Source organism: Lathamus discolor, chromosome 7 (genome assembly GCF_037157495.1).
Source record: "Lathamus discolor isolate bLatDis1 chromosome 7, bLatDis1.hap1, whole genome shotgun sequence".
NCBI lineage: Eukaryota > Metazoa > Chordata > Aves > Psittaciformes > Psittacidae > Lathamus > Lathamus discolor.
In genome coordinates this window covers 600,328-622,138 of record NC_088890.1, presented here as the reverse complement: position 1 = coordinate 622,138, position 21,811 = coordinate 600,328, and the positions used below count along the sequence as shown (strand labels likewise).

Genomic DNA, 21,811 nt, shown 5'->3' with positions numbered 1-21,811 from the left:
GGGATTTGCCCTGTGCCAGCGCCGCTTCCAGCTCCCTCCTCTGGCGCTGCCGCTGTCCTTCCCCGGCGGCGGAAGCGCAGCGAGGGCCCGGGGGCAGCGGGAGGCGTCACGGTTCCAAGGTTCGGGAAAAGCAGAGGTTTGACATTTCCGTCGTGCCGGACGTTTCCCACTTCGGATTCCCTTGGACTGAGGCTGCCCCGGTGGAGGAACAGCAGCACCCCTGCAGCTCAAGCAGCAGGAGAGCTGCCAGAGGCCAGAGCTTCCGCTCCTCCAGCGCCAAGGGTGCCAAATGCCTGATCTGCACCAGTTCCAGGTTATGCTTCCCAAGCCCCTCGCCAAGGCACCAAGTGCCGATGCCTTTGCCAAGCACCAATGCTCCCGCCTCCTGAATGGGTCCCCTCTCCCCACCTTTTAGACTCCCAGTCTGGCTGCTTGCTTACCAAAGGGAAACGATACCTCAACCCTCTCAATCCATGCTTCTGGAAGCACAGACAGCCACAGCACCAGGACACCACCGGCACTACAAGGCAGGGTTCCATCGGAGCTGCAGCCAGAAGATGCCAACATCCGGGCAGGCTCAGCCTCAGCTCCCTGCAGCACCCACCTCACTGCACCCAGTGCCACTCACCAGGGCACAGCTCCTGGGCCACATCAGCCCAAACAGCAATTTGGAAAGCAGCGGTTGCAGAGGGGTTTGAATCTGGTCCTAGTGCAGAGGGGCCTGGGGAATTACTCAAGGAAAACAACCATTCCCAAGCAGATACCTCCAGAGAAGAAAACGTGTAGGAAATGCTGAGGCAAGGATGTGCATCTCCCTTTCCTTGTGTTCACACCAACTGCAAAACACCCTGGAAGCTCACCTGAGGGGGGGAAACACACAGCAATGGAAGACAAAGAGGATTACAGTCTGCTTGCAGACACAAAGCCAAGGCACCATTTACTGGTTCCACAGGCTGGAGGCAGGAGCTTGTTCAGTTTCCAGCCCTCTGTGCACTTGTAACGAGCCAGAGCTTGCAACCACAGTTACACCAATTGCATCAAGAACATTGAACAAACTTGCCTGGGACACGCAATGGGTTCAGACACTGACTCTCTCATCAAAAATGCAGATCCAGCACAAACGCTCAGAGCACTGCGGCAGTCTCCAGTGTAATGACAACTCCTAGAAGCTCTTACAGTCTTTAAACCCCGCTTGTCAGGGCAGCACCTGGAAATCAGACGAGAATCCCAGGGAGCTCTATCCCGAACAGCAAAGCGGGGATGACCTCGCAGCCCGCAGGGGGGGCTGTGACAGGCGAGTGCCACCTGGTGGGAGGCTTCCCTCCATCCCCCTTCCTCAGTTTCATCCTTTGCGTTCCGCGTTCCAGCTTCCCGGAGGCAAGGCAAGGCAGCACCAACCACATTACCAGCAGGAAGGGCCGGGCAGCTCCTCCAGCCGTTCAGACCTAGAGATTACCTTCTAGGTATAGGCCAGGTCACCCTATACTTCAGTCAGCAGCTTCTCAGTTATGGCATAGCTGAGACTGACCAGACAGATGGAGGCTCATCTGCAAGAGGGATGTGGAGACCAGCACCAACATACTCACCACAGTCTGCTCCTTATAGAGCTGGTTTACAGGGAACTGGGAAGCTTAAGGTGAGAGGCAACGTATCCCACAGAGGCTGGTAGCAACAGCTCCAGCTTCTCCCACCATCCTGACAACCACCTCCACCGTCCTGAGGCAGCAGCAGGCAGGGCTGGGCTGCTCGCCCTCACCAGCCTCCGGAGCTGGTGGGACCTCAGCACCCAGTTTTGTCTGTAACTGACTGGGGAGAGAGGGGTGGCGCAACCTGCCCCCTCCACCAACATGGTCACCACAACAGGAGGGGCCCCAACAGCCAGGCCAGGGGGACTGGCTGTCACCACACCCAAGGGCAGGAAGAGAACCAACCTTCCACAGATAGATCCCGATCTCCTTGACAAGCAGGAGAGCACAGAAGTCCCCTCATGGCCCTTTGCTCTTAGGGCTGCACAAACAGCACTGCCACAGCCATGCTGCTGCATGCACAGGGCACAGTGAAACAGCCAGAGCTACCCTGGCAGCCTCATCCTCGCGGAAAGACTTCCTTCATGCAGCCTAAATCCAGGACCTCTCCCCCAGCACACTGCCAGCTCAGGACAGAGGACGTGGGGCTGCAGACAGACACCATTCTAGCATGAGCCCTGACGCATCCAGATTGTGGCCCAGTAACTCATCTATTTGGCAAGATTAATAATAACTCACACGTCACCCAGCAGGACACAGCTGACTCCAGCAGAACCAGCTCCATACAGGATACATTTATTTTATACATTCAATACCAAGAAGACAGCCGGTTGATGGGACTCATCTTGCCCCTGGGTGCATGAGACATTCAGAGCCAGAGGGAACCTGCCACAGTGCACAGCTTCACCATTCCCACTGCAGGGACACGTCCTAGAAACGGACCCAGTACATGCCACTGCGGATGCGGTTGTAATCCAAGAGCTGTTCGATGGGACCTAAGTGAACACAACAAGAGTTAGTCACCAGAGATGGAGCCAAAATCCCTGTGCAGTTTCCCATGGTCTTAAAGCAGACGGCACCAGAGCAGGCTGTGCTCACTGCCCAGGGCAGCTGTGCCCAAAACCAGGCAACTACAGCTCAAACCTGCAAGAGGAAAACAAGCAAGTACCATCTCCTGACACAGAAACTGTTATTTCCTCAGAGGGAGTTGTTTCTGGCACTGCTCAGTGCAGCTCCACAGGCAGGTACGACACCCACCAAGTCACTGAGACTCTGGCTGGTTCGTTCCTACTTCCTGTTCAAGAACTGCCTCATTTTTCCAAGCGGCTCCATTCTGAAGGCCAGAGGAAACAGCTGCCTGGAGGAGGGGAACCCACAACACACAGGAAGGAGGCAACAGCGCGGAGTGAGCTGCTCGGGCAGGTTTTCAGAGGAATTTGTCCTTGGCCAGGCAGACATGCCAGAGCAGCACAAGGGAATCAGGTCCCTTCACTTCCCTTACATAAACCAGCATGACCCCAGTGTAAGGACACGGGGCAGGCGTCGCCGGGTGAGTGAAGACGTGGAGCACAGCCAGAGCTCCCCGCCACCTCCAGCATGGGCAGCGCTGATCCCCTGGCAAGCGCACCCTGGCCATCTGATGGGCAGAGGTAGGAGGACAGCAGCAAAGAGCCAGAGCAGTTACAGAGGCCAGAACAGACACAGGAACTGCCTGCAGCTCCCTTCCACTCAGCTCTTGATCCCTGCCTCGTTTCTGAGCTCCCATGTTATCAACTCCCACAACTACTCACCAACTGCTGCAATGGCCGGGCATTTGTCATAGATGTATTTACTGCAGACCTCTCTCACCATTCTTGCATCAACGGCCTAATAAGTATCAAACGCACAATTAATGACCCTTCTGGCAGACCTGCATTCCCAAAGCTGGAAGTCACTGTTGCCATTGCACAACATCATCAAAAAGATACTGGCAGACCCTTGGGCCATGTGCACCAACTGCCCAGCTCCTCTTTGCGAAAGTGGCTGATGTTCTACACAGAACACCCTTGTGAGGGCATGGAAGACCAAAATCTGAAGCCTTCCAAGGGATACAGTGGCTGCAGAATTACACAAACCAGATGCAGGCCACCTCCAAGGAAACTGTTAAAGGAATTTCACGTTGTGCTGCTTAACTCAGGTAAATGCCCTCTTTCTGGGAGGGACCAAATGCAGCCACAGGGCCATGGGATACCCTGAGTCTATGCCAGATTCTGACACACATACATCACTGTCAGTGAGTTACCTGCCTCGACTCCAGGCAGCTTCACTAAGGGATAAGTAACCCTCACGTTACTACAGCAAACTGACACCAGCAAATGCCAACACCAACCATACTCCGGTACCCCCAGCAAAACAAAGGGATACCTACAGCAATCCTGGCATCCCACTCCTCCAGAGGGATACGGCGTCCGTAGTTTAAGAGATGGCTTCCAATATTCTCACACACTGGCGTAGTCCCTAGATGTTGAAGACAGCACATGGTCATCAGAACAGAAAGCTTCCCAGAACTGCACAGCCCCATCATCAGTCAAAGGAGACAGAAGAAACTCCAGCCATTAAACTGGCTCCCAATGAAGCACAACTCGTAGTTGCCACTACAAGCAGGTGCAGCAGGAGTTAAGCAATCCAAAGATTGCTTCATTGGTCTCCAAAGTGTCCCAGCCAGGGCAGGCCAGTTTGAGGGTCTCAATTCTACCTTCACCACGTTATTCCCTCTCAGCAATGGAATAAGTAGAAGTTTCCAGAGTTGGAGCTAACCTGGAGCACAGCACGCTGGGGTCAGCTGCTTTCACAACTGACAGGAGGAACATGGAGTAGGGCAAGGGAAGCTTCGCCCAGTGCCTGCCAGCAGTACTGTAATGTCTAGCAGAGCTCCTGCTCCCCAGGAGAGACACAAGTGGTGACCACCTGAAAGCTGCAGTGGGCAATCCAGAAACCAGAACATACCATCCAGTTGAGCCACCATGGCATTCCGGAGATAGTTCTTGGCTCTCTCCACCTCTGACTCCGTGGCACTAGTGCACAGGCGCATCCTGGAGAGGAGATGGAAAGACCACCAAATCTTTTAAATGTGTTTGTCTGCTCAAACAGAAAGTTAAATCCTCCCTTTCCCAGGCCCCCACAGAAATAAGCTACCGTCAGCATCACTTGTCCTGCAGGCTTGAGATTCATCCTTGATCACAGCCAAGAACTGGGAAGCACTGAACAGCATGAGGCAAGAGCTCAAGCCTGTAGGCAGGGGCTATGAGCCAGCAGGTTACACAGAGTTACACTCCAAAGGTCTGAGCAGCTCTGGTGCTGGCTCTGGTGTGCCCATTAGGCACAGTGACAAGCAGCCTGCAGTACACTACCACGGGAGCTGGAAGGTGTGTCAGTATTGCCAAGCATTGCAAGCTGCTATGGAAACTGATGCTGAAAGAACAAGACAGCTCCACTGAGTCTGCTTGGAATCCAGCTGCTAAATCCCTTCCTCCTGTGCCAACTGCAGTGTCTCTGGGGCTAGGGCTAACTCCATCTGCTCTAAACACAGCATGGCTCAGCTCTGAACCTCAGATGTAGCCTCGAACCACCACTGGGATACACATGCACACAGTAAGATGGACAGTCAGAGGCCCCCAAGCACTGGCATGACTCCAGCAGCAGGGCATTTATCAACCACAACACAATGGTCTGAAAGAACTCCCTGCCTGCTTTGCTCAAGTTTAACAAGACAATGGAGATGTCTTTAGGCACCTGGGAAAGCCTGTCTCTACGGAATGATCTCACTTGTCTATGGAAAAAACCCCAAAGCCTCACCACTAATACTTGGAAGCACGAACAAAGACCTGAAGAGCCCTAAGGGGATTAAAACAGCTCCTCAAAAGCCACATCCTAAGACATTTAAAGAAACCACTTACAGGATCACGTAACCAGAATGCAAGTTACCATAAAGTTCACAGAGACACAGCTCTCTGAAGAGCTAACGTGTTCCCCCCACCAGGTCCATCTCCCACAAGAGTGTCAGGAGCTTCTTGTACTCACCACTCCCCCTGAGCACAAAACATCATGTCATCAACGGAGAGGGGATCCGAAACAAAATGGAAACCGAAGAGGCCAGTGTCAGAGTAAGAGGTGTTGAATGTCTGGAAACTGTGGCAGAGATTGTGCTCCACAGCAAGCGTGGCCAGCCTGCTGGACTGATTCTGTGAACAAGAGATGCCATCAGCCACTTCAGCTTCCTCGCTGCTCAAATTCTTTCCAACTGAGCTGTTTTCACAAAGACCACAGACAAGACAGAGCGGAACACTTTGCTGGAGGAGAGCTTAATTTAGACTCTTCATGTGGTCAACAGATGAGAGTCACTGGTGGAAAAGCCACAGACAATGGCCTAAGAGTCCATCCAGCAAAACCGTTTCCTTTCCCAGGCTCCTGAGGAGCTGGTATGCATACCACCATAGGAGTGGGAGCAAATGGGAAATGCAAGGTCTCCCAGTATCAGGGGTTAGCACAGTCAACGCTGGCTAGACAGATTCCAGATGAGAATGGCTCAAATATCAGGTTTTAAACAAGTTCCACTTGCTCTGCAGTTGAAAAGCAAGCCTGACACTACAGACTGCTCTGTCCTGCTTCCATCACCATCCCCACTGAACGGTTAGTTTGTGAGGGCAGAAATAAGCTGCTGAGAATTCATCAATTAAACCTCTCCCTAACTCAGCAGAGAAGGTTCAGTTGAGCTGCCAGCACTTCCTCTCAACAACTGTGCTGGATTAGCCTTGATTACACTGCTACCCTGCTTTCCAGACTCCTAAGTGCTGCACAGCTGGGAGGTAAGCACAACGTAAGGCATCTTCACTTAGGGTCCCCAGAATACTTGTATGAAAAGGCTCCAGGCTCTCCCTGTCACACTGACAAGCCTCTTACCTTACCACCTCCAAAAGTGCGGTCATAGCGTCCCATGATAGCATTGGCCACATTGAGGACAACGTTGTCTGGATTAGCCCATCCTGGCCCCTCCACAGCAAGAGCAATGTGGGCAACGGGCAGGCCATCATCTCTGGCACGGATCTAGAACATGAGCAGGAAGCAGAGGAGAACAGCATGAGCAATGGCTTTGCTGCAGCCTGTGCAATGCCAGGCTGCCAAACTGGGGCACCTGATATTACCCCAGTGAAATTAAACAGTCTCAGGCACTACTGAGCTAAACCAGCTGCTCCAATAGGAGTTTTCCAGCAGATGATGTGAGCAACAGCCTCACATTCCTAATGGAGCTGGGTCCCATCTAAAATGCAACACGCTGTGGCAATAAGCCCAAAGAACAGAACAGGGCCACTACCAAGATGCCACATCATCAGCTTCTCAGAGATAAACAATTTTTCTTCTCAGCAGCAGCTGTAGCTGCTCCACATTCAGTCAACAGCTTGGCAAAAGCTGCTTGTTTTGTTCAAGCTTTACCTCACTCCCTGTGAAGCGGCAGCGTGGGAGGACAGGCACAGAATCCTCTTTGTACTTAAAAGGCATCCCACTGAAGTGCTGCTTAGCTGCATCTACCAGCTCTTTGTGGGAAATACCTGGCAATGGGAGAGACACCTGCAGTCTTAAAGCAGCTTCATTTAACGGTATTTTACATTAAAGGTGTGTGACAGGGGTCTGAGCACCAGCCTGAAGATACCCAGGCTTCCCAGAATCACCAGGATCTAGAACTCACCTCCAGCAGCTGCCAGGACCATACGAGGTGCCTTGAAGTGATTATCAACATATGAAGCTAGATCTGCTCGAGTCAGATGCCTAGAAAGAACAGAGAGAGAGACCCACTATATCAGCATCTCTGAGCTGGGAGGGATGAGAGGCTTAGGAGAAGCAAGTTCGCAGTACATAGACAGCAGGGATGTTGTTGATTCTCTTAGTTGTGGGCAAACAATGCCTTTTGGAGGCAAGACTGCACTGCTGGTGTTTTGCCTGTGCACTAATTCCAGAACACAGAAAATGGAAAACCATGGCCAAGGTAGGGAGTTAAGAATAGACTCTGATACAGCCTAGAGAGTGCTGACCCTGGTCATGGAGCTAACAGACGTGTATGCTCAAGGCCATTGCTTTAATGAGCACCCCATGCTCTTAATTTCCCTAACAGCATCAAACTGACAAGTATGGGAGAAGGTTCAACCTGGCCCCACCAACGTCTTCATGAGGGGATTCTAAAGAACGTGCACAAGCACACTGACTGTCACTAGCACCAGTGGGGCAGCACAGCCACGACACAGCGAGAAGCCCATGGGCACAGACCACCTCCAAGTACAGACTGGGGCTGCCTCGTGCAGTCACCACTGCTGACAAGCTGCAGTTATGCACCCCAAGGACCAAACCCATGGGCTGTGTGCTGCACCCAGCCTGCTGATGCTCACTTGATGTTGTCTGTGGTCCCCTCGACAGTGCGGGCCAGCGGCGTGCCCTGGAAAGCAGTGGCGTGCAGGTAATCTAAGGCAACAGCCTCCATGTTGCTGTCTATTTCTTTCAGCTCCTGAAGGATGACACCACGTTCCTTCTCGACCTGAGAGTCCTCCAGGGCACAGTTCTGCACGATGTCAGCCAGAAGCTCAACAGCTGTAACACATTTCCAATGTTAGCAGTGCTAATGCTCTCTCCAGCTACCAACCAGAACCTCCAATTTACCTCCCAGCTACTCTGCTCTCTGAGCTGTTGTTAGAGGGGACGCTGGTGGGAGAGAAACACAAGCACATGCATTTGCTTAAACTCCAAATGCAACTCTGTCCCCAGCCACCCTACCTTTGGGCATGTCCTTGGACAAGGCCTTTATGTAATAAGCAGTCTGCTCACGGGAGGTGTACCCGTTCAGGTGAGCACCCATGCTCTCCACCTCCTTCTCAAAGGCAGCACCAGGACGATTCTTTGTGCCCTAAAAGAATAAACACAATTATGAAATGAGCAGAGTTCCCTCTCGGGCAGAACTAAAGCAAGGAAAAGAACAATAAAGACCTAAACCAAGAAAACCCGTCACAAGATTCATGAAAAGCAAGAGCAAGAGATGTAACACTTGGCTTTACAATACCCAAAGGATGTTGAGGTGTATTTTGAAAGACCAATAAAAGCCCAGCAGGGAAGCAGAAGACCTACTCTAAGAGACAACACTGGCTGAAGATCATATCCGTCAACAGGAGCAGAAAACTACTTCTAACACAGAGCTCATCTTTTAAGGAGCAAGCCAGATGCTGCACCTGCCTACGATGGCAGAGGCTGGACTCGAGGCAGCAAGTCTCTGGCTCAGATGCCTCCTGCCGCAGGGCTGTTCAGCAGACACACTGGGGAGCAGGAAGGGCTGTAGCCTCTAAACCTTGCTGGTTCTCTTAAGAAAACCAAAGGAAAATAAATGGCTACAGGAAATGCTGCTTTGAGCTCTGCCTGCTAACCTGCTTTGTAACGTGGTCATCTGTGTGTGTGCCACAGCAGCTGGGACAGCCAGGGACTGGAACCACAGCAGAGACCCAGTCTCACTTGGTACTTATAACTTTCTTTTTCCTTTAAGAGGGGAAATACCAACTAATAAATAAGGATTACATTATTTCATGCATGCTTGCAAGTTGCCATGTACCCAAAGAGCATCACACAGACTAGGTACCTCTTGAAGTTTATTTCTATACTATGTGCAAAGCCTCTGAGATTCAGATGACCCAATTTACGCTCTTAACAGCTACAGCCTCCAAAGTGAGAGCTCAATAGATATGCACATTTGGAAGTGGATGATCTTTAAGGTCCGCTCCAACCCAGACCACTCTGTGGCTGTATTCAGAACAGCTCTGCAGGGCTGCTGTGCCAGACCCAGCAGAGATCCTTACCTTAAAGGCCAGATGTTCCAAGAAGAAACCAGCCCCGTTGTTCTTCTCGTTCTCATAGCGGCTGCCCACCCCGATCCACACGCCCACCTACGGCAAAGGCATCGAGGACACATGTCAGGAGAGGAAACAAACAGCGTGCTTAAGCCTCAGGCCACAGATACAACCGCAGGGACAAGAAGCCTGTTCCCAGGCACTGGACCAGCAGCGCCAAACTCAGAATAAGCACCAGCAGCTGTTTCCTGGGCACGTTTTGGGTTTTCACAGAGCAACCTCACAAAACCCTCTGCACGAGGAGCAGCTCCTCCTGGTCACTGCCTGCACAACAACAGCGAGGCTGAGGAAACCTGAACCTCACTACAGGCTTCACACAAATCCAGGCCCGAGCTTCTCCTGCTCCATCGCCATCAGCAACGAGAAGCAGGCGCTTCGCCCGCTCGCACCCACCGTGCACGTCGGCTGCGTGGACTCCTCCGAAGCCACCCGGAGGCCGTTCTCCAGAGCGGTGACCTGGGTCTCGGGGACGTTCTGGAGCGTCTGAGCGTACGTGGCAGCGCCTCGGCTCCTCGGCAGGGTCAGCGCGGCTGCCTGCGGGGGGGAAGGCTCCGCTCACCGCCTGGCCCGCGCCGGGCAGCCCCGAGGGCGCGGGCACCGCCCGGGGCAGCTCCCCCGCGGCTGCGCTGCCGAGGGCCGCCCGGTAACCGGGGCCTGCAACCCCCGCGCCGCGCCGCGGGCTCCGAGCGGGCTGACACCCCCGGGCAGAGCGACGGGGACCGGGCGGGCAGCGGCTCCCGGCCCGCGGACACGGGGTGTCCATAGCGACCGCCGCCCGGCCCCGGCGTCCCCGTGACCTTCCCAGCCGGCAGGCCCGGCAGCGGCCCTGCCCGCGGGGCCTCCCGCCGCGGCGGCCGGGCCCGGCCCGGCGCTGCCTCCCGCCGCCGGCCGCAGTGACTCACGGGGGGCCGCGCACCCCGCAGCAGGGCGAGCGCGGCTGCTCCGCCGGCCCGGCACACCGAGGAAGCCGCCATCTTGTCCTGTCGCGACAGACCGTGCGCTCGCGCGCCTGCGCGGCACCGGGGCGGGGCACGGCGGCCGCCGGGCGGAGACACCGTGAGCGGAATGGGCCGGGTGGGAGGCGGCGCCCCCTGGTGGCGGGAGGTCCCGTGCGCGGGGTCCCGCCCGCACCGCGCCTGCGGGCCGCAGCCCGACGGGCCCGCAGCGAGGGCCCCCGTACCCCCCAGTGCCCCCCGTACCCCCCAGTGCCCCCCGTACCCGCAGTGCCGGGAGCAGCCAAGGCGGCCCTGCCTGAGGGCACCTTTATTGAGGAAAGTGCATTAAACGGAGCCCGGGGAGCGCTGCCCGCCGTGACCGCGACGGTTTCATCCCGCTCCTCGGCCGGGTCCCGGCGGTGGCACGGGGTCGGGCTGCGGCAGAGTCCATAGGGGCCGGCGGGGTGCGCCGGTGCCATGCGGGTGGCGGGTCCCGGCTCGGCTCCGCTGACGTCCTCCTCTTGCGGGGCTACATCCTGGTGCTGAGGTCCGGCTGCGGGGTCACACGGGGCTCAGGCGGCGGCCCCCGCCCGTCACGGGGACGGCGATGGGGACGGGGAGTGCTGGCGCTTACCGGGGCCGGGCGCTGCTCCGTGCGGGCGTGCTCCGCGGCGGCGTGCACCGAGGGGAAGAAGCAGTGCTTGGTGATGGATGCGCTGAAGAAGTTGCCCCGCTCCAGCTGGGCGAGGACAGGCACTGCGTGCAGGGACAGTACCCGAGGCTATGGCACCCGGCTCAGCACCAGGCCCACCCTGTGCCGCCGGGGACCCCGGTGCCACCAGCGGGGACCCAGCTGCCTCGCTGGGGGCTGCAGGTCCACGGCAACCTGCAGCACCTCTGTCGCGGGGCACCCCCGGGATGGGGGCACTGGAGGGAGCCCCAGGGCAGCGGCGGTGCCCCAGGGGTGGGCATGCCCGAGGGGCGGGTGTCTCCGCAGCCGTTGCCATCGCTCACCCTGGCAGCTGGCCACGAGGACGTCCACTTCTATCTCATGGAAATCCCTGAAGATCTGCAAGCGGCAGGAAACGTTCCACCAGGGAAAAGGAGACGGGCGGCGGTCGTGGGGGTCCCCCCGGGGGGCCACGGGGACGCCCTGCATGGGGCTCCTGGCCCCCCAGCTCCCCCAGCCCGTCCCTTACGTTCTTCAAGATCTTGATGGAGACGGTGTCCACGAAGCTGACGGGGCTGAAGTCCAAGATGACGGTGTGGAAACCGGGCTGCGGCAGCCCCAGGGTGCGCAGGGTGGGCGCGGGGGGGGCGCTGCCCTCCGCCCCGCTCAGCTCGATCACCGCAACGCCCGGCCCGTTGTGCCCGTCCTGCATGTGCTGGGAGGGACGACACCGGCCTCGCTGCAGGGGGGCCGGGCAGTGCCCCCCCCGCCCCGGCTCACCCTGCCCTGGCTCTTGGCCGCATCGGGGCACGGGCAGCGGGCGCTCCGCTCGCACCTTCACCCACTTCCACGCTCTTCCCGGATGCGTCAAGACCCACCCCTCTGCCGGTGCCCCTCTCCGAGCCGGGCTCGTTAGCTGGCACCCGGGCAGCCTTCGTTCCTGCTCTTAATTGCGATTAAGTCGCTAAATGGCCAATGACTCACCGGCTCCACCACCTAATCATTAACGGCCCCGCTTTCCCCACCGGCCTTGGGTGTGCCGCCGCGGCCCGGCTCTGCCCCAGTGCCCCTTCTGACCAGCATGGCCCAGCCTGAACCGGGACCTTGCACGGGCCGGAGGCTGGGACCAGGCGGGACCAGCACAGAGGGGCAGAGGCAGGGTCCCTGCGGCAGGGAAGCACCTTTTTCCTCTTTGCCATCTCCTTCTCTGCTTTCTTCTGCTGTTTCTTCAGCTTCTTGAGGGCCTTCTTCTTCTTCTCAATCAGGCGGTCCACGTTGATGCCACTCTGCAGGACAATGTGCCCATTCACCACCCCGGTGCTAGCAGCGGGGACATGGGCGGGGGGGTGGCATCTTTTCCTTCGTACCTTCTTCTTCAGGGCCTCTGCGTACAGCTCCACGTTGGCAAAGTAGAGGGTGGAGGAGGAGTGGAAGATCTTCACACCAGGGACCTCCTGTGCCTGAGGGAGATGGGGAGGTGATACCCCAGGGACGGAGCCGCTGCTCCCCTTCCCTCCCTCCCTCCCTCCCTCCCCAGCTCGCCCCTGCTCCCTTCCCCAGCAAACAGCCCCCGGGGAGCTGCACCCGCACTGCAGCGGCGCTTCTCCCCCCTCGCTGTGTTACCATCCGGTACTGAGCCACGTCCCTGTAGGTGTCGGTGTCGGGGATGCGCCCCAGGATGGAGTAGTGGGGCCTGAGGGAGAGGAGCAGGGGCCAGGTCACCACGGCCCCCCCCCCGCCCCTGGGCCCTGGCCCCAGCCCCCGGCACTCACAGCTGGGTGCGGAAGATGACGGTGAGCAGCCCGAAGGCCACCGAGACCCCCAGCCCGATGTCCAAGTTCAGCGTGAGCGTGGCCACGAACGTCATGATCCAGACGGTCTGGGGGGGGGAGCGTCAGAGCTGGCACCAGCGGGGACCCTCCCCAGGGCCGGGGCCCCCCCGCAGGCCGGTGCCTCACCAGGTCCACCCGGTTGGACTTCCAGAGCGTGCGGATGTCTTTGAACTGCTTGAACATGCCGTGGAGGTTGATGATGATGATGGCAGCCAAGATGGCCTAGGAGAGAAGTCGCTGCAGCTGTGAGGATGCTGAGGGCAGGTCCGGGCAGGGCTCGTGGCTGTTCCCTGCCATGGGACGGGCACAGGGGTGGGACACGGGGCAGAGGTACCTTGGGCAGGTCCCGAAAGAGTTCTCCGATCTTCAGGATGGTCACCAGGATGACGAGGGACGCGATGACACCGGCTACCTGCAGGGATGCAGGGCGGGAGGCGAGGGGCACGTCCCCACCGCCCACTGTGCTCCCTGACCCATCCAGCCCCACAGAGGGAGGCGAAGCCGCCCGGCCCCACCTGGCTGTTGCCCCCCGTGCTCTCCTGTACCAGGCTCCGTGACATGGAGCAGCTGATGGCGAAGCACTGGAAGAAGCCCCCCAGGAAGTTGCAGAAGCCCAGCGCGATCAGCTCCTGCAGGGACAGAGGGGCAGCGGGAGCGCCGTGCACCCCGCGGCATGCACAGGCTTGGTGTCGCCGGGGAAGGGGCCCTGCGCGCCGGAGCATCACCTGGTTGCTGTCCACTTTGTAGCCGTGCTTCAGGGCAAAGATCTTGCCCAGGGAGATGCAGATGGCGTAGCCCACCACGGCGATGGCGAAGGCGTTGCCCACCACCTGCCCAAAGTAGCTGACATTAGGGACCACGGGCGGCTTCAACCTATGGCCAAGACAGGGAGACAGGGCTCAAATGGGGGTGCCACGGGCATGTGGAGCCCCCGCAGCGCCCGCAGTGCCGGCCCCTCACCCGCTGGGGATGTTGCCCACCACGGAGATACCAAACTTGGCGTTCAGGTTGACGCCGTAGGAGATGCCAGTGGAGATGATTATCTGGGGAGGATGGATGGAGTGAGGCAGGGCCCGCAGCGGCACCAGGGGAGGAGGGGATGGGTCCCCTGGAGCTGCACTTGCTGAGGCACCCATCCCACCCCATCCCACCCTGGAGGGGACAGGGCCACCCATGGCTGTGTCCCCACAGGAGCCGGGGCAGCTCTCGGTACCGTGATGAGCTCGATGGGGATGGGCATGGGCAGCTTGGCGGCGAACTTGTGGTTGAGCTCTTTCACGATGTAGATGACCACCATGGCGATGATGGCAGTCACCAGGGTGCCCACGTTGGTCTCTGGCAGCTTCCGGCAGATCTCGATGAAGGTCTAGAGGACACGGCAGGGAACGGGCTGGGGGCAGCCCCAGGGCAGGTCTGGGGGCTCTGTGAGCCCCGGGGGTGAGCAGCCCCTCACCACGAACAGGGAGAGCGGCCCCGAGTGCTCGCCCAGGGACACCCCGAAGACGTTCTTGAGCTGGGAGACGAGGACGTGCACGGAGGCAGCGGTGGTGTAGCCGCGCACCAGCGGGTCCGAGAGGTAGGTCACCACGAAGCCGAACTGCAGGAGGCCCAGGGCCACCTGAAGGGGAGGGGGCAGAAGTGACCCACAGCTCGTGGCCCTGGGCCACCAGGGGCCCCGTTCCCGGCCGGGCTGGGGCCCCTGACCTGGAAGATGCCGGTCAGGACGGTGATGGTGGCCACCAGCTCCACGCGCGCGGCGTCGCGCCGCTCCTCATTGACGGTCACGTTGCTGCCGTTGATGGACTCCAGGAAGTTCTCGCTGGGCAGCAGGGAGTCCGTCAAGCTCCCGATCATGACGGAGATGACGGCGAAGGGGCCTGGGGACAGGCAGGGAGCACGGGCTCAGCGCCAGGAGCCCTCTGAGCTCCACAGGTACCTGTGCCCGTGGGCTGGGCTCACAGCGCACCCGCTGCGCTTTGGCTCCGGTTTGCCCAAGCACCTTCTTGGAGGGGCAAAGTAAAGGCAAGAAAGGTCCCCTCCAGGCGGCGATGTGGCAATGCTGTGCCGTGGATGAAGGCTCATCCCTCTCATCCTCGCTCCATCCCCACCATCCCCGTGGGGGCGCGTGGCCCCTCAGCTTACCCACGGAGTTGTGCCTGGACGTCCCGAAGAAGAAGTAGAGGAAGACGGGGTAGAAGGAGGAATAGAGGCCGGTGACGGGGGGCAGCCCAGCCAGCAGCGCGTACGCGAGCCCTGGGCACGGAGCAGGGACACGTGTGAGGGACGGCGCAGCCTGGCCCTGCCGCAGGACCCCGCAGCGCGGGCCCGGTGCTCACCTTGGGGCAGGTGCATGATGCCCACGCTGAAGCCCGAGGTGATGTCCCCCAGCAGCCAGTCCTTGAGCGGGTACCGCGGCAGCCAGCGCAGCACGGGCAGGAAGCGGAACAGCAGGGACTTGGCGGCGGAGGCCGAGCATCTGTGGGGACGGAGCCGGAGCGGGGCTGAGCACCAGAGCTCAGGGACATCGGCGGGGAGCAATGGGTGCTGCGGGCCCCCAGCTCCATCCACTGGAGCTGCTGTGTCCATCCTGGCAGCAGGACGGGTGCGGGCACGGGTGTGTGGGCTGGGGGGAGCCAACCCCTGGGTCCGTGCCGTGTCCACCACTGGGATGGGGCAGCCGGAGCCAGGCTCCCGGTGGCCGTGGGGCTGGGGTCCCGTCACATCCCCCCGGTCCTACCTGTTCTTCTGGAGGCAGCGGCGCATCGAGGGCTTGGCAAGGGGGTTCCGTGGTGCCACCTCCTCCAGGTCGGCCTCGCTCAGCGCCCCGCGGGGTGCCCGGTGGCTCAGCACCATCTCTGTCGCCATGGCCACCCGGCCCTGCACGTGCCAGCGCTGCAGGACAGCAGGGGCAGCTCAGCCCTGCCCGGCCCCAGCACAGCCACAGCCCCTCCTCGGCCCCCTCACCCCATGGAGCCATCAGCCAGGATGGGCCCTGAGGCCGGGGGTGCCGGGATTTGGGCATGGGGCAGCAGCCAGGGCGCAGGCAGGGGGGAGCTGGGAGCCCGCGGTGAGCACGGCCCATCCTGCCCTGCGCCAGCCCTGCTGACCCACACCAGTCCCATTGACCCACACCGGTCCCATTGACCCACACCGGTCCCATTGACCCACACCAGCTCCACTGCCCCACACCAGCCACGCTGCCCCTCTGGGCTGCAGGGGGGGCTCCCCCTCCGCCTCCCCACGCAGGACCCACCTCGGTGCCAGCCACCCTTCCCCTCCGCGTGCCGCAGCGCAGCCACCGAGCAAAGCCCCAGCCACCCCGTCCGCAGACTTTGTCCCTTTCCACATGAGGGGAGCAGGAATGTCAGCCCCAGCCGGTGCCACGGACCTGCCGTCTCCCACCGCTGCCCTCCCAGCCCCTGCGCTCACCGGGGTGAGCTGAGGGCACGGAGCAGCGGGGCTGGGGGCTGCCCCTCACGGGGTGGGATGCGGGGACCGAGGTGTCCCTGCCCGGATCCGCAGCCCCGGAGCTGCCCCCACGCTGCCCCAGTGCGTGGGTCCCGAGATGCTCACCCACAGGCAAGCGGCCTCAGGAGCCCCTCGTGGGGCGCACAGACCCCAGCCCCCTGCCCTCTGCCCTCGTGGTCCCCGCTTGCTGCCAGCCCGGCTCCGCTGCCTCTTGGATTCACACCAGCCCGAGCCCTGAGAGCCGGCTCAGCCCCTGCTGCTGCGCTGGCTCCCCCGGCTGCCCCCATGGACGTCCCATCCCGGGGGCTGCCCTGGCCCCTCTCAGCTCCCAGCTGCGGCCACGGCCGGTGCCGCGGTGCCCCAGTGCCGGGCACAGGGATGGATCTGCTGCCGCTGCTGGGTACCCGGTGCCAAGCACTCGCCTCCCCGGGGCACGGCTCAGGGAGCAGCCATCACCCTCCTGTGCCCCCCACGGGTGCCCCCTGCCCACCCCATGGAGCAGGGCCTGTGCCCGGGGCAGGGATGGGCACCGCAGCCTCCAGCCGCGGCATCGGGGTGCTCTCCATGGGCCCCGACCCCTGCTTACCTGCGGGAACGGGTGTGCTGCGCCCTGTGGACTGCCCCGCTCTTGATGGCACACACAGACCCGGCCGTTATCTTGTTCCAAAGGTCCCCAGCGGGCACCGGAGTCCTGCTGAACCCATCACACCTTCCTGGGCTCCACCGTGACCTGGTACCGCCGCAGGTTTTGGAGGATTTGAGTCATGCTTGGCCCATGCCCATGGGGACCCGGCACTGGAAACGCAGGCACCAGAGCTGGGCTGAGCGGTGCCAAGGTACGGGGTGAAGTCAGGGGGCAGGACGGGAGCTGGGGAGTCCCAGGTGCCCTGGGCAGCGGGATGGGGCTGGGGCACGCACAGAGGCTGACGCCGGGGCCGTGCTCCTCGGGGTCGGGGCCACTTGTCCCCATCACTGCCCCAGGGGGCAACCCGCGGCCAGCCCGTCCCTCCCCGCGGTCACAGCACGGGGGGCCCCGCAGCAGCCGCACGCAGACCCCTCGGTCTGCCAGCAGCGGGGCCGATCCCCACCCCCGTCCTTCCCGCATCCTGGCTCTGCCCTCCCACCCTCGCGGCTGCCGCCTGCCCATCGCTTCTCCTGCCCCCGGCGCCACGGGGAGGCCGAAACAGGCTCTGCCCATAGCGCCCGATAGCGCCGGGCGCTCTTTACAGCCTCCTTATCGCCGCTCCCGTCCCCACCCTGCGCTGCTGCTCCCTGCCCCGCAGCCCCTCACCCCCCGCCCCTCGCCTCCTGCCTCGGGCTCCCGCAGCTCCCGGCACCGCCAGCCCCGAGCCTGGGCCCTGGGGCCGCCCCGGGCTGGGTCGGGCTCAGGCCGGTGCCGAGGCCGGAGCCGAGGGCCGGGGGGTGAGGGCCGGGGGCGACCCTTGCCCGGGCGCCGCGGATCAATCCTGCCCTTTGCTCACCTGCTCCTTCCCCTCCGGCAGCAGCGCGGGCAGGGACGCAGGCACCAGGCTCTCCCCGCTCGCCCTCCTCGCCCACGGGCGCAGCCGGGGCCGCGCTGCCTGGGCAGTGGATTTGTGCCCGTGGCCTCACCCGGCTCCTGGCCAGGGGTGCTGGCAGCTGCCGGCTGGGCCCCACGGCAAACCACAGCCCTGCGGCCCCGCACCAGTGCAGGCACCGGCACCGGCACCAGCGCAGGCACAGCCAGGTTCAAGCTGCACGTGAAGCCCTGGTCCCCAGCATCACCTCGAGCCCCAGCCCCACGTGTGGGTGCAGGACAAACGGCAGCGAGCCCAGCACCACTTTATAGACCTTTATTTCCAAATCTGGCGCTTCCATGATACACTTTTACACAGCCAGGGCGAGGGAGGGCACAGGCATCTCCCTGCCCACAGCACTGGGAGATGGACAGAGGAAAGAAACCAAAACCAACCAAAGCCCCCAAGGAATCCAACCCAAACCAAGCAGGACGCTCCCCAAGCCCAGGCCGCAGCACTACAATCAGGGAGGAAGCCGCAGAGCGCTCCTTGCCCGGCCCGGCTCTGCGGGGCCAACCGCCAGCTCCGCCGCTCGCTTCTTTTTGGCACTTGTCACTTGCTCCCCATTTGGCACCAGCACAAAGAGCACGGGCCCAGGGCCGCGGCACGTGGGAGGGAGCTGGCTCCCGAAGGCGAAGCCGGGTGGCACGGGGGGGCCGGAGCCTGTCCCTGCGCACGCCGGTCCCAGCAGCATGTAAACACGGCAGCAGGCCCCGTGCCGGGAGCGGGGCACAGCGAGCACCCAGCACACCAAGGACGCTGGCACGAGGGCTCCTGCGCGGGGCTGTAAGGCAGTGAGGAGCAGGGCACCGCTGGGCTGCGGCAGGCACAGGAGTGGTGTCAGCCCACGGCAGCGCCAGGCACCCGGGAGCAGAGGAGCCACCGGTCAGCGCAGGCCAAGCTCCCAGAGAGCACCAAGTGCTGCTCATCGCCGTCTCCCAGAACCCGGGTGCTCTGAGCGGGGGTCCTCTGCAGCCGCAGGGATGTGGGTACGGACACAGAGCCTGCAGGGATGCGGGTACGGACACAGAGCCCGCAGGGATGTGGGTACGGACACAGAGCCCGCAGGGATGTGGGTACGGACACAGAGCCCGCAGGGAACCCGCGACACGGCTGCTGTGGGCAATGCCAGAGCCCAGGGCTCCTGTTCCTGTGGCTACCAATCCCTCACAGGGCAAGTGCTGGCTCTGGGACCAGCCCAGCCCGCTGCTGAGCAGGGCTGTGGCCACCCAGCTCCTCGCCAGGACCCACAACCGAGGGGTCTGCTCTACAACACAGGCTGAAGAGCACAGCACGCAGTGAGTGACCCCATGTGCTCTGTGCTGAGCAGAGACCAGCGCTCACAGGGGTGGGACCATCCCGGTACAGGACGGGATCGAACAGCAGAGAACACGGGTCCCTAACGTGGAATGTGCTGCTGCCGCACTCGCTTGCGCTCTCACTGACCCACAGCCCCGCTCACAGCCCCGGAAGGGTCCCAGGGGAGGGCAGGGGGGGCCTGGCTGTGGGGCTGAGGGACCCCAGCAGGGAGGGTGGCATCAAGACACGTGCGGAGGTGCAGGGCAGGAGGGCGGCTGCCCTGCCATGGGGTCAGCACAAGGCAGTGCTGCACGGAGCAGGAGGCTGCCCCGCACGGCCCCCCCCCGTGCTCTGGGATCACGGTCCCTGGTACCCCAGGGAGGCTGGCAAAGGGCTCTTGGTGAAACAAAGACTCCAGGGCCTGGGAACAGACCATCCGCAAAAATAACCATAGAAATTTCTCTTCTCTCTGATTACAAAGATACAAAAAGGTAGAAAACCCGCCCCCAACCCACGTCCTGGGCTGCCCCTGCCCCCCCCACATACAGAGAGCAGGGTCCGGGCTGGGCTGGAGGTGCCACCCTCACCCAGCACCCTCCCGCTGTACCCATCACCCCAGGCAGGCGAGGGTGGGGGGCTCCCGGCCCCCTCGGGCAGGGGCAGGCAGGGCTGGGCTGGGGCCTCCGACCACCACCAGTTCTGGCCCCTGCCCGTGGGGCACCAAACCTCAGCTGGCAGCGCCAGGCGAAGGGCCCTGCGGCTTCCGTCTCTGCCACGCTCAGCTCCGGCCCTCAGGAATGCCCCTCGTTCCTCAGGATCCTTCTCGGAGGGAAGAAAACCAGCGTTAGGCCATGGCATCAGCCCCGGGCTTCAGCTGCCTCCCAGCCGTGCCCATGGGGACAGGGCAGAACCCACTCCTGCACCGGAGCAGCAACAACTGCCTCCAGGTCCCTGAGCTCGAGGAAGAGGAATCAGAACCCCAGCCTGGATTGGGTTGGAAGGGACCTTAAAGCTCCTCCAGCTCCAACCCCTGCCACAGGCAGGGACCCCTTCCACTGGAGCAGCTTGCTCCAAGGAGGGATGGGATGGGATGGGAGCGATGCCAGCAGGGAGCAGAGCTGGAGGGGAAGAAATGAGAGCGGGACAGGGTTCCTGGGGAGAAACAGGGCTGGGGCAGGCAGGGCTCCTGCAGGACTCGGGCTCCCTCCTCCTCTCCAGCCTGGCCCCTGCACACGTCCCCTCACTGTGACTTCAGCAGCCACAAGGGCAGCCGGGCTGCACGAAGCACCTGCCCTGAGCACCCTCCGGCCCCAGCCCCTCCGGCAGCCCCACTGATGAGTCTGCTCGTGCCGCAATGCGAGCGCCCGGAGCTGCCGCTCCTAGGGGTTCTGCCTGCTCACTGCTCCAGGCCAGCAGACCACTGACCACAGGGCCCCCCTCCCACCGCCCGCTCCCCCCAAGCCAGCCCCTCTGGAAGAGGCCGGGCGGGCAGGCGATGCCCGAGGCCTGGCCGAGGAAGGGACAGACTTACTCTGAGTCTGGTGACAGCTCAGAAATGCTGTGGGAGGTGGTGGAGCGAGGCGTCGAGGGGCACAGTGCGGAGGGCGTCGAGGTCTGCATGGCAGAGGCGGTGGCGGTGGTCTGCGGGCACGAAGGCGTGCTGGAAGATTGCACCGAGGACAGGACGGAGGAGTTAAAGGAAGCAAGGATGGAGGAAAGGATATCTAACTGTTCTGTGGAAGGCTGGCGGCTGGGCACGGCCTCCAGGGTCTCTCGAGAAGGCTGCCTCCTCGCCAGCGGCTCTAGGCTTTCCCTAGAGAGCTGCCTCCGAGCCAGACTCCCCAGGTTGTCCTGCGAGGGATGCCTGCTAGGCACTGTGTCCAGAGGCTCTCTGGAATTACATCTTCTGGACAGAAAGTCCAGCTGCTCCCTTGAAGTTTGTCTAGCCGATGCTAACTGGTCCCTTGAAAGCTGTCTTCTAGAAAGCAAATCCAATTGTTCTCGAGAAGGATCTCGACTTGGCAACGTGTCTGTTCGCTCTCTGGACACCTGCCTGCTTGGCAATGTGTTCAGCCACTCTCTAGACACCTCTCTGACTGGCCCACAGTCTAGCTGCTCCCGTGACCCAAATCTGCAGGGTAAGGTGTCCAGGTGGTCTCTGGAGCCCTGCCTCCGGGGCAGCGTGCTCCCGCGGTCGCGCTGGCTGGGCCTAGCAGCGAGCAGATCCAAGGTCTCCCTGGACCCGTGTCTGCTGAGGATGCTCTCCAGGTGCTCAGAAGAGCCGTGCCTGCTGGGGATGGTGTCCAGCTCCTCCCTGGAGCCACGGCGGCTGGGCACGGCTTCCAGGCACTCTCCTGAGTTGTGCCTGCTCAGCTGCTCCCGGGACATCTGCCTCCTCATGAGCATGTCAAGCTGCTCCCGTGATGAGTACCGGCTGGCTGGCTGCGACAGGCTGCCCGCCCCCGAGTAGATCCTGCCATAGGAGGCGGCGGGGACAGCCCTGTGGCCCAGCGTGGAGGTCTTGTACCACGTCAGCTCATTGGTCATCCTGCCGACGGAGGGCAGCCCTTGCAGGGGAGGAGGGTACTGGAGCCGGTTCTTCAAAATCC

The 21,811-nt window shown here is 61.5% G+C and overlaps 3 protein-coding genes across 6 annotated transcripts in view; all 3 read right to left on the bottom strand.

Moving 5' to 3' along the window:
* Positions 1-2,290: 2,290 nt before the first annotated feature.
* On the bottom strand, positions 2,291-10,453 carry LOC136018288 (cytochrome b-c1 complex subunit 1, mitochondrial). Its single transcript, XM_065687383.1, has 13 exons — positions 10,345-10,453; positions 9,836-9,976; positions 9,392-9,478; positions 8,325-8,454; positions 7,943-8,141; positions 7,249-7,328; positions 6,996-7,111; positions 6,465-6,608; positions 5,586-5,746; positions 4,512-4,597; positions 3,934-4,022; positions 3,317-3,392; positions 2,291-2,521 (listed from the first exon to the last, which is right to left on the bottom strand). The coding sequence occupies exons 1-13, from the start codon at positions 10,414-10,416 to the stop codon at positions 2,457-2,459; spliced, it is 1,446 nt and encodes a 481-aa protein (XP_065543455.1). The 5' UTR covers positions 10,417-10,453; the 3' UTR covers positions 2,291-2,456.
* A 229-nt stretch (positions 10,454-10,682) lies between these two features.
* Positions 10,683-17,119, bottom strand: SLC26A6 (solute carrier family 26 member 6). Of its 3 annotated transcripts, none has more exons than XM_065687823.1 (20): positions 16,934-17,119; positions 15,617-15,771; positions 15,216-15,355; positions 15,022-15,132; positions 14,584-14,756; positions 14,333-14,497; positions 14,093-14,245; positions 13,840-13,922; positions 13,605-13,752; positions 13,395-13,508; positions 13,214-13,291; positions 13,006-13,101; positions 12,820-12,926; positions 12,671-12,740; positions 12,415-12,507; positions 12,229-12,333; positions 11,577-11,987; positions 11,392-11,446; positions 11,012-11,133; positions 10,683-10,930 (listed from the first exon to the last, which is right to left on the bottom strand). In XM_065687823.1, the coding sequence occupies exons 2-20, from the start codon at positions 15,742-15,744 to the stop codon at positions 10,907-10,909; spliced, it is 2,376 nt and encodes a 791-aa protein (XP_065543895.1). In that variant the 5' UTR covers positions 15,745-15,771; positions 16,934-17,119; the 3' UTR covers positions 10,683-10,906. The 3 variants fall into 3 exon arrangements, with proteins under 3 accessions (XP_065543895.1, XP_065543894.1, XP_065543897.1); XM_065687822.1 differs by lacking the exon at positions 16,934-17,119 and adding an exon at positions 16,133-16,210; XM_065687825.1 differs by lacking the exon at positions 16,934-17,119 and adding an exon at positions 16,133-16,210 and having other exon boundaries at positions 11,577-11,762.
* Positions 17,120-18,163: 1,044 nt separating this feature from the next.
* Positions 18,164-21,811, bottom strand: part of CELSR3 (cadherin EGF LAG seven-pass G-type receptor 3) — a 30,416-nt gene continuing 26,768 nt past the window's right edge. For both annotated transcript variants that reach the window (XM_065687819.1, XM_065687820.1), the window contains 2 exons: positions 20,734-21,811; positions 18,164-20,021 (listed from right to left, as the gene is read on the bottom strand). In XM_065687819.1, coding sequence (XP_065543891.1) covers positions 19,994-20,021; positions 20,734-21,811 — 1,106 coding nt within the window. In that variant the 3' untranslated portion in view covers positions 18,164-19,993. The remainder of the gene's footprint in view (positions 20,022-20,733) is intronic.

Bases quoted from the DNA above. Each gene is read 5' to 3' on its own strand.
- SLC26A6 (XM_065687823.1), bottom strand. From the start codon at position 15,744: ATGGCGACAGAGATGGTGCTGAGCCACCGGGCACCCCGCGGGGCGCTG. The intron at 15,133-15,215 runs GTGAGCACCGGG...CTCCGTGCCCAG, and splicing joins CATCATGCACCTGCCCCAAG to GGCTCGCGTACGCGCTGCTG. The intron at 14,498-14,583 runs GTCAGGGGCCCC...CCTCCCCTTCAG, and splicing joins TCCTGACCGGCATCTTCCAG to GTGGCCCTGGGCCTCCTGCA.
- LOC136018288 (XM_065687383.1), bottom strand. From the start codon at position 10,416: ATGGCGGCTTCCTCGGTGTGCCGGGCCGGCGGAGCAGCCGCGCTCGCC. The intron at 6,609-6,995 runs GTAAAGCTTGAA...CTCATGTTCTAG, and splicing joins GCCGCTTCACAGGGAGTGAG to ATCCGTGCCAGAGATGATGG. The intron at 4,023-4,511 runs GTATGTTCTGGT...TTCAACATCTAG, and splicing joins CATGGTGGCTCAACTGGATG to GGACTACGCCAGTGTGTGAG.